The 10,858-nt window shown below is 39.6% G+C and overlaps 1 protein-coding gene and 1 long non-coding RNA gene across 2 annotated transcripts; both read right to left on the bottom strand.

Moving 5' to 3' along the window:
• Positions 1 to 218: 218 nt before the first annotated feature.
• On the bottom strand, positions 219 to 4,318 carry LOC125494124 (uncharacterized). Its single transcript, XM_048637693.1, has 2 exons — positions 3,674 to 4,318; positions 219 to 3,428 (listed from the first exon to the last, which is right to left on the bottom strand). Exons 1-2 carry the CDS (start codon positions 4,316 to 4,318, stop codon positions 219 to 221), a joined length of 3,855 nt encoding a protein of 1,284 aa, XP_048493650.1.
• A 5,109-nt stretch (positions 4,319 to 9,427) lies between these two features.
• On the bottom strand, positions 9,428 to 10,565 carry LOC125494115 (uncharacterized). Its single transcript, XR_007270524.1, has 2 exons — positions 10,237 to 10,565; positions 9,428 to 9,713 (listed from the first exon to the last, which is right to left on the bottom strand). It is a non-coding gene; the product is annotated as an uncharacterized LOC125494115 (long non-coding RNA).
• Positions 10,566 to 10,858: the final 293 nt, after the last annotated feature.

The following is a 10,858-nucleotide window of genomic DNA, read 5'->3' on the forward strand; positions in this document are numbered from 1 at the left end:
GAGGGTGTTTGTAAGGTTGGGCAATTTTGTGAGGTTGAGTGGTGTATTAAATATGGTGAGATGTCTTTTTTTTTTTAACACAAACAAACGATTATATTAATAGTTCAGTAGCTTACAAAATATCAGTGCAGCAAGAGCTAAGCTTGGAAACAAAAGAACAAAATTATCCAGATGATAAAAGCTTAAGATATAGCAGCAACAACTACATAACTTGCTAATTACTGGGCTATTGGATTGACCAGCTCTTGCATGTATTCCTGCAATACACATTGAGGGGGAGCAGTGTGAGTGACCTTGTCCCTCTCCATATCCATGCCAAACTTAGCTAACTTGTGAGCAACCATGTTAGCATCCCTCTTTGCGTGAAGGAAGACAACCACCCAGTTGGTTTTAAGTAACTTGACTATATCACATATAATCGCGCTGAGCTGATGATGGGGAAGTTTCTCAGCTCTATCCATCATTATCTTCAAGGCTTGGGCATCCGTTTCCACCTCTAACCTGCTGATGTTATGGTCCTTAGCCAGAGATAAACCTTCTCTAATAGTTGCTAGCTCAGCTGCTGCAGGATTGATAGCATCAAACTTTGTCGAAAAGCCCATAAACCAAGACCCATCAGTTCTTCTTATTACGCCACCTCCACTTGCCTTATTATTTGATTTCCAAGCACCATCTGTGTTCAACTTCAGATAGCCATGAACTGGAGGTCTCCAAACAGTGGGTTGACTGACCTTCTGATTTGTCACATTCTGTTTTAGGAAAGCATCATTGTTATGCAGATAGTCAATAAAAAAATGATTGTATTGCGTAGAAGATCTTGCCATTACTCCATCAAAGACCGCTTTGTTTCTGTTCTTCCAAATATGCCATATGGCAATAACAAAGATCTCAAGCCAACCTTTCGGTTGCCTGAAGTTAAACAGAATCCAATCATACCAGTCACTATTAAAGAAACTTACTACATCCACCTGTTTGGCTAAGTTAAAAAACTGGAAAATGTGCTTCCAAAGAATGCTAGCATGAAAACATAATCTGAAAAGATGCAGATGGGTTTCAATCTGATTATAGCAGCATTGACATTGAGGATCAAAATGATGAATTTTCAATTGTAAATTTTCAGCAGTTGGGAGGATTCCATGAACAACATTCCACAACAACATTTTATATTTAAAAGGAGCATGAATTTTCCAGAGTTTAGACCATAGATTTTGAACAGGCCAAATGGAGTGAACATGATTCTCAGTACTATGGTAGGCAGATTTAATATCAAATTGGCCATCTTTGGAGAAAGCCCATCTTAGACCATCCTTAACCACAGCTAGCTTAGGAAGCGGAATAGCTTTTATTTCAAGGACAATATCCTGAGGGAGCAAGGAAATAATAGAGTCCAAATACCAAGTTCCATTACGAATAATTCGAGCCACCCTCCAATGAGCCTTAGAATCAGGGATAGAAATGTCTCTATGTTTATAAAGAGGTCCATCACCAACCCAATGATGATACCATAAAGAAATGTCTTCCCCATTCCCAATATTAAAGACAAGCCCTTTGTTCAAGAGCTCCCTCCCTTTAAAGATATCCCTCCAAATAGAAGACTGAGACTGGTTAGGAATAGCATCAAGAAAGTTAGAACCTCTACAATACTTAGCTTTCAAGATTTGGACCCAGAGTTTAGTAGGTTGCGTTAGGAATTTCCACCCCAATTTGGCCATAAAGCAAGTATTCCATCTCCTAAGGTCCCTAATCCCAAGGCCCCCTACTTTCATAGGATTACAAACTTGACTCCATGAGGTTCGAGAAATATAGTGCCTTTGACCTACCTTATTACACAAGAAACGTTTGGTATTTTTTTGCAACTCATCAAGAACACTCATAGGAATAATGTTTGTTTGCATAGCATAAAGAGGGTAAGTGTTAAGAACCGATTTGATAAGAGTGCATCTACCCGCCATATTTAAGAGTTTAGCCTGCCATCCTCGAATTCTATCCTTAGTCTTGTCCATAAGGCCCATATAATCAGACTTCCTGAGCTTATTAGGAGAAATCTGGATCCCCAAATAATTCCCAAAGTCCGAGGAAACACGCAGATTACAATGGCTAGAGATAGAATGCCTAACATTATGATCCATCTTTCGAGGAACAATGATAGTTGATTTTGAGGCATTAAGGAAAAGACCCGAAAGTTCCCCGAAATCTTTCAAAACCCCTAGAATTACATCTAAATTTGCCCGTGACGCTTTCCCAAAAAGGAAAACATCATCTGCATAAAAAAGATGGGAGAGACCAATGTCTTTGGCAATTTTCAGAGGCTTCCAAAGATTAAGGTTAACCTTTTCATGAATTAATTGACTATGTCTTTCCATGCACAACACAAAAATGTAGGGTGAGAGAGGGTCACCCTGGCGAATCCCTCTTGTAGGCAGGAAATCATTTGTAATTTCACCATTCCACAAAACAGAAATTGAGGGGGACGTGATAACACTCATGATGATATTAACTAGCTTAACCGGAAACTTAAACCCAAGCAAGGTCTCTCTAATGAAAGCCCATTCCAAACTATCAAAGGCCTTAGTGAGATCAATCTTGATAGCCATAACATTTTTGCCCCTCTTAACCTTTTTGAACATATGAGCAACCTCTTTAAGAATAATGATGTTTTCATCTATGGTCCTGTCTAGAATGAAGCTAGTTTGAAGGTGATTAATCAAATTAGGCATGATATTACGCAACCTAGCAGCAATGGAATTGGTTAAAAGTTTGAGGATAGTATTACAAAGGCCAATTGGACGAAAATCATTTATAACAGTAGGGGCTTCCTTTTTTGGAATGAGACATATGTAAGACCTGTTAATAGAATCTGGAACAACACCTTTATCAAAGCAATCATTTAAAAAACATACCAAGTGATCATTAAGAATACCCCAGAATTTTTGGTAAAAGATGGGTTGAATACCATCCGGCCCTGGACTTTTTAAAGGAGCCATGGACTTAACAATGACCTCTACTTCTTCTTTTGAAAACATTTTTGTTAGATCAAGGCCATCCTCATGCAAAATATGAATGTGAGATTCGAAAGAATGCATACGTTTGCTAAAGGAATGTTTAGTAGAAAAGATGTTCATGAAAGCTTTTCTTGCCATATTTTTTAGATGCAAATCATCAAAAACCCAGTTTCCATCTAAATCTTGCAATGCATGTATTTTTCCTTTAGATTTTTTAATCTTAGCCAACACGTGAAAATAGCGAGTATTATAGTCTCCAAAATTCCGCCAATAGAACCCAGCTTTTTGAGCCCAGATTCTTCTTTCAACATGATGTATATTATTCAGATCTAGAAGAAGTTGCTTCTCCAGATGAACTAAAAAGTCAGAATTACGCAACGAGAGAGAAGTTTGGATCCCATTCAATCTTGCATGAATTCTCTTTTTCTGTAAAGTCAAGTTACCAAACACGTTCCCATCCCAAGCACGAATATTTCTAAGGAATTTATCTCTTCCAGCAAGAAAATCTACTCTAGGATGTAACCAGTTGCTAACAAAAAAGTCCTTAAAATCCGGATGCCCTAACCAAGCCTCTTTACACGAAATGGATAATTTTTAGAGGAAGAAATGGAAGTGTTTAAATTAATTGATATAGGGCAATGATCAGAGTATGTTCTTGGTAGATGGCTTACCTGCGTTCCCGAAAATTGAGTGATCCAAGTATGATTAGCTAAGGCCCTATCCAAGCGCTCTCGAATCAAAGCCGTACCCTCTCTTGCATTTGTCCATGTAAACGGATTACCATCAAACCCAAGATCAACTAGGCATAACGCATCCATGAAGGAGTTAAGGTCCTTACATTGTGTGGAGCGAAACACCCTACCACCGGTCTTCTCCCCCTGACTCCTCACCTCATTCAAGTCTCCCACAACCATCCAAGGCACCTGGTCAGGAGGAAGATTCTGCTCCATATTTCGCCACATCTGATGTCTCTCTTTAGCTGTAGCAGGGGCATGCATACCCATAATGAGCACTTCCGGTTTATTAGGGATAAACTTGAACAAGGAGTGGAAGTAATACGGAGAGACTTCACTCCAACTAACTAGTTTTACATTTCGCTTCCACATAAGCCATATACCTCCCTTCAACCCATGAGGAGGCATAGCTTTAAAATCATCAAACCCTAAAAGCTTAGTAACTTGTCTAGCACGACGTTCCTCCGCTTTAGTTTCAAAAATGACAAAGATGGAGGGGTTATGAAAACGAACCACATCCCATGCATGTGAAACAAAAGCATTATTCGAGGCTCCCCTAACATTCCAAGTGATTATCTTCATTTTCAAATCCGGTAAAATAATGGGATTCGGATCGCTACTACTGCTCATCACCTCCTTCCCTTTCCTTGATATGGGCTTCATGAACCTTTCCCAATCCTTCCATATCTGAGACATGCCCAGGCTCCAAATGTCCGTCAAACTTATCGGCGTTACCATTGCATTTATTTCCAGCTTCTCCATCACAAATATTGAGTGGCGAGTTTCTAATTGCAACCCCACTACTTCCCTTTGAACATAAAACATTGCTATGTTGAATTGCGTTGATTCTAGGTCTAGAGCGTGACTTTTTAATAGTAAGGGAAAGGTGGGAATATTTGAGGGGGGAGGTTGAAGTTGTCTTTGGCTCAGGTTGCGATGAACTGGATTTTTCACGAGGGAACTTAGCGAAGGGTTGGTGGGAGTTAAGCTTTTGAGAGTGCCTACCATCATCTCCAACTTTGGAAGAGAAATCGGGTTGCGAAGAGAACTCCAAAGGAGCGGTTGAGGGTGAGATGGAAACAGATTTAGGAGATTTGGGGTTTTGTGCGAGGAGACATTCAGGTGTTTCGGAGGAGATTGTTGGGGAGGGTTTGGTGGAGGTATGAGGCGAAGTGGAGGGGCATTCAGGAGTGGTGGATGGACATGAGTTGGAGGAGGGGCAATGGGGCGAATGAGTTGAGAGGATTGGGTTGAGACTAAGAGAGTCTCCAATGGTTGAGAGTTCTCTACTTTTTGATCTACCATGGAGGGGAAATTTTCCTTGGACTTTTCCATGAGGCTGTGAACTGAGAATATCCGTGGGAGTGATTATCAAGGAGGAAGGTGAATCAAGTTGCATGCATTGATCTTGGTTTATATGGGAATTAATCATGGTTGGGTTAGGAATACCCCGTTCCGCCAAGTGTCCAGGTTTTTGAAAGGAAGACAAAGAATTGGAAGGGTTAACCGGAAGAGCAAGAGGCAGAGACATTGAGTTGGAAACCTCGAAACTCTCGCAATCATCTTCGGATATTGTGCATGGGATTTGAGGATCTTTAGTTGTGTTTCTAAACTTCTCCAGTAGTTACTAGTGGATGCGCCGTTAGAATTAAACTGGTTGACTTTAATTTTTCTAGATACTTGAGCAACTAACGAGGTGTGATTAACAATGGCTTTTCCTTTGTTTTGCTTCATTTGCTGACCCGGATTTATATTATAGTTTGGCTTCTTCCTGTGAACAACCACAGTCCAAGGCCCATCAGGCTCCATCCGAGGCCCAGTTTGAACATTACCTTCCCCCTTTTCTAACTGAGAAAATCCAGAAGGTTTCAGAAGATCTTGTTTATCCGCCAACTGTGTTGGTTGAACAACAGTTTTGCCAGGTGTATCCCCTAAACGCAACACCTGTCTAACATTGGCAGTTTCTGCTAAAGTCTCACCTAACAACCCTTGCACATCTGATTGGGCCTCCAAACCCTCCTCCTTCCTTACTGAGCAATTCGCCTTTTGATGGCCAACTCGCCCACAATGGAAACAAAGAGTATGCAAATTCTCATAAAATTGGCTGCCAATGATTCATCACCCATACTCTAGTAAGGATTGGTTTTTCCAGGGAGATTTCCACACAAACACGGGCATAACGCGCTCTTGATAAGTTGTTCGTTGCATAATCAACTCGGATTGGCTTACCCACTTTGCTTGCTATTGAATGAAGAGCCTCCTTATCATAATATTCGACAGGCAGTTCTGGAAAATGAACCCATATCGCAAGCTTATCAAATTGATCTTCAGTTGGCCTAAAGTTAGGTTTCCAACGATTTATCATCAAATAATGATCAAGGACATACCATGGCCCTCCAAATAAGGCCCTTTCATAATCATCCTGGAGACTAAATCGAAACAGAAAGACTCCCTTCCCCAGATCAATGACCTCCACGGTGCCCCTCGGTTTCCACAATACTCGAATCCTCTGAGTCATGAAAGATGGTCTAACAGAGATTCCCAAACACTTACCCATCAGAGTTGGACTCCAAGGTTTCCTAAGTGCATGTAATTTTTCATTAGAGAATAAAACAACATTATCACCTTTAGGGACCTCTACTTCTGGTTCCTCCCAATCCATAGAATTGAGGAAAATAGCCTTAGCCTCCTTAAACCAGTGAGTAGAGTTCGCTACTACCTCCTTAAACGAACCCTTGGCTGGCTTGTCCTGTGAACCTAAGTTGCATTGAACATCCTCCATATCTTGAGCTTGAGAATCAATCTTTGCATCTAGCGACGTTGGGTTTGGCAATTCATTTGAATCCATGGACAAAGCAAGAGAGAAACTCTAGTAACTAACTCCCAGAGCCCTTAGATCAAGGATCTAAGGTTTCCCCCTGGTTATCAATCACTAGAGAGAGTACTACTTTTTAGAGAGAGAAACAGTTCTACAATCTTCTTCTAATATGGTGAGATGTCATCAGTTAGAAATTCATATGAGGGAGGCACGTAAATATTTTGAGGAGGCAAAGGGAAATGTTGCTCATCAAATATAACGTGACGACTAATAATAATCATTTTGAATAACAAGTCGTAGCATTTATATCCACGATGATGGGAAGGGTAGCCCTGAAAAACTCACAGAATGGAGCGAGGTTGAATTTTATTTATAGTAGATGAGGGAAAAAGAAGGAAGCATAAGCAACCAAAAACCCGGAGATGAGAATATGCAGGATCTCGTTGATAAAGAATTTTGAGGGGGGATTGGTATGCTAAAGTCTTACTTGGAAGAATATTAAGTAGGTGAGTAGCCATTTGCAATGCATGATGCAAGAGGTTTGGGGGTATGGTAGCATGGGCCATGAGAGTGCGAACAAAATTGTTAATGGTTCAGATTTTTCTGTCAGCTTTTCAATTATGAGATGATGTGTATGGACAAGAGAGGCAAAGAGATAACCCATGTCCTTACAAAATGCCCAAAAAGGCCCATTAATAAACTCCCAACCATTGTCACATTTGATATTTTTTATTTCCCATTCAAATTGAGTGTGGATAAATTTTCTAAAAGTGAGAAAAGTGGAGTAAACTTGAGATTTTTGAGACAATGGAAGCGTCCACAAATAATAGAATACTCATACAACACAACAAGATAATATTTATGGCCTAAAGAGCTCAAAACGGGAGAAGTCCAAAGATCACAATGCACAATATTAAATGGCATAAAAGTGCATGAATGAGAAGCAACAAAGGGCGATTGAATATGCTTTCCAAGAGGACATGAATGACAAACATGATCGCGAGATTGTTTAGTACATTCAATAAATTTATTTTGCCTAAGAGAATAAAAAACAGGAGCTTCGGGATGACCGAGCCGCTCATGCAACAAAGAAGGAGCTAAAGCAGCAAAGGTAGATGGAGTAGTAGTGGTGCTGAGGGGATAAAGTTGTCCTTGACTGTCACATCTCATTAGACGTATTCTCTCTCTGAAAATCCTTCACAGAAAACCCAAAATGATCTAACTCCACAAAAACTGAGTTATCAGTTGTAAATTTTTGAGCTGAATCTAAGTTTTTAATGAGATTTGGAGCATGGAGAACATTGTTTAAGGATAAAGGAAGGTTTGGGGAAGATAATTTGGTGTGACCATTATAACGAATTGGAATAGAATGACCATTTCCGACAATTATACCACGATTATTATTGCTCAAGTTAAAATAAGACAAAAGATTACCTAGTGTATATGTCATATGACAGGTGGCGCCAGTGTCCATATACCAGTTTGCATCAGGAGGATTAAGAACAAGAGTGTGCATCGCGGCTTCAATGTCGGTTGGCATAGAAGGGACTACTGCAGAATATGCTTCGGTTGGTCGTGGCCCAAGTATACTCGAATTAGGTTGTTACCGCTGCTGAACAATGGGCCTGGCCCAAGGAAATGTTGTGTATGGGGTGGGTGGGACGACCTAAGGTATACATAGCCTTGGCCATACTTGCTGCCCACCACTCCACGTTACCCACTGTGGTTGTTGTCCCCGTTGAATCCCTCCTCGTTGCCCACCACCAGAACCAACTTTACAATATATATATATATTTTTTTTGTTGATAATTTGTTTTGTTTTATTAATGGCTTAGAAGTACCATTGCTACCAGAGAAGTATGGCCCATTACATGCTAAAGGACCCAAGTTCATTACATGAACTCATCTTTAATTAGAGAAGGGTTACTCAAAACAAACTGAATACATGATTAAAACTAGAGCCAGGCAATAAATTCATCCCTCTTACTAAATTCTTGCTTTGCTAATGAATCTGCCACCGTGTTTGTTGCACGACTTTTGTGGAAAATAGTTATACTCGGGGATTTCTTTGTTTTGCCTCGGATGAAATTGATAATGAACTTCAAGTTCCACCGGCCTCCACTAACTTGATTGCACCAATTCAACACGAATTTTCCATGGTGATCTCTAAGCACACCTCCTATTGATGAAGATGAGAGTGTTGAGCTGAAAGAGGCGTCAACATTCCATTTCAACGAGGCATGGGGAGGAGGAGCCAAAGATTCGACAGCAACAACTTTCAAGGAGGATTTGCATGAAGAACGAGATGAATTCCAAAGTAGACAAGTCGGGTTTCGGAGTATTTCATCTGAGCTAAAGGGGAAATAATCACCCCATTCCTTCATCCACCAACTTAGCCTAAGGATGATGAGGCCTTTCAATTGATTCATTGAACATTATTTGCTTTCAAAGATTCCGCAAAAATCAGACGCTAAAAACGCGGAATCGGACGCTAAAAGAATTAGCGTCCGTCAACGGACGCTAAAAGTCGGATGCAAAACCCCTGGTCGCTAATACTTGGATTAGCGTCCGACAAGCGGACGCTAAAAATTTAGCGTCCGATTTTGTCCATTTAGCGTCTGATTTTCAGACCCTAATTAGCGTCCGACTTTTCAGACGCTAATTAGCGTCTGAAATGACGGATGCTAATTAGCGTCTGAAAATCAGACGCTAAATGGACAAAATCGGACGCTAAATGTCCAGTACAATCAGCGCTAAATGGCCAATACATCAATGCTAAACGCTAAATGTCCTTTTGAGTCACTAGTTTCATTTTCTCTTAATAATGTGAACACAAAATGAAAAGAAAAAAAAATTGGAATTGAAACATGAAATTGAAACATAAATGGAAGTACTTCTTATTAATTATTATGGTAAATGCAACATATTTTACATCCCTCAGTAATATCTAGAACAAAATTACTTGAACTAAAATGTTAAATAAAAAGATTACATCAACTACAATATGAAACAAAACCAATCTCTTCTCATATGGAAGACAGTATTTCAAAATTACTTCTATTCACTTATTCAAAAAAAAAAATACATCTATTCAACTAATATTTGGATTCAATCTCTTCAAATAATCCTTGAACACATCTGATCTGCAACCACCAAGATCTGCAACCATAGAATTAAAACAACAAAACTTTAACACCAAAATTTAACCCAAGCATAATTAAATGAGATTAACCAAAATTAACCAAATTAACAAGAAAATAACCAAAGATTAACTGAAAAATTAATAAAATCCGAACCCCATAACCCACAAACCCGCAACTCATAATAAAAAATCTGAATGACAAAAAATAAGTACGAAAAATCAAAACAGAAAATAAATTTTTTTAAAAAAAAAAAACAGAAAACGAAATTAAAATTAAAAAACGAAATTAAAAAACCACAAAACCCAAATTTTTTTTAAAAAAAAAATCAAACTGAAATATATACAAATACTTTATAGGGGAAGATGGAATTTTTTTATAGAAAAAAAAGGACAAAGATGTTCATAAAAAAACATAGATCTACCACAATACTAACCCCCGAAAAACAAAAAAAAAAATCGAAAAATATATAAAAAAAAACATTTTAAATAAAAACCCAGAAAACCCACCTACCCCACGAACCAAAAAACCAGAAAACCCACCGGATCTTCGATGCTGAGCGGAGTTCTTCGATGAACGCGACGAACACTTTCGGCGGCGACAAATAGTTTCAATGACGCGACAAAAACGATGGATCGTGCGGAGTTGCTTGATGGTTTGTGGGCGGTTGAGGCTTTGTTCGCATGGTGGTTAGATCCGAAGAGGGGATTTAGGGATTTAGGGATTTAGGGTCGGAAGAGGAGAGAGAGGGGAGGGAGGGCCGCGTAAGTGAGAGAGAGAGAGAATGAGAGTTTGACAGGTGAAAGAGGGAGTTAGGTTTTGAGGGAGTTAGGGTTTGAGCGGCTTATTATATGAGGAGAATGAAAGCAAAGGCCGGGCTGCCACGTACGTGTTTAAACGGGAATTTGGTCGATTTATTTTAATATGGATTATAATTAGCGTCCGCATTTTCGGACGCTAATTAATCAAACACGGACGCTAATTACCGTCCGGTTAAAAGTCGGACGCTAATTTTTGATAAACGGACGGTAATTTGCGTCCGCTCCATAGACGGACGCTAATTTTTGAAAAACAGACTCTAATTTGCGTCTGATTGTTATCCGACGGTAATGTTGAATTTACCGTCCGCTTACGGTGCCGGACGGTAAATTCAGACGCTAAAAG

The sequence above is a fragment of the Beta vulgaris genome, chromosome 8 (assembly GCF_026745355.1).
Source record: "Beta vulgaris subsp. vulgaris cultivar EL10 chromosome 8, EL10.2, whole genome shotgun sequence".
In the NCBI taxonomy this organism is placed as follows: Eukaryota; Viridiplantae; Streptophyta; class Magnoliopsida; order Caryophyllales; family Amaranthaceae; genus Beta; species Beta vulgaris.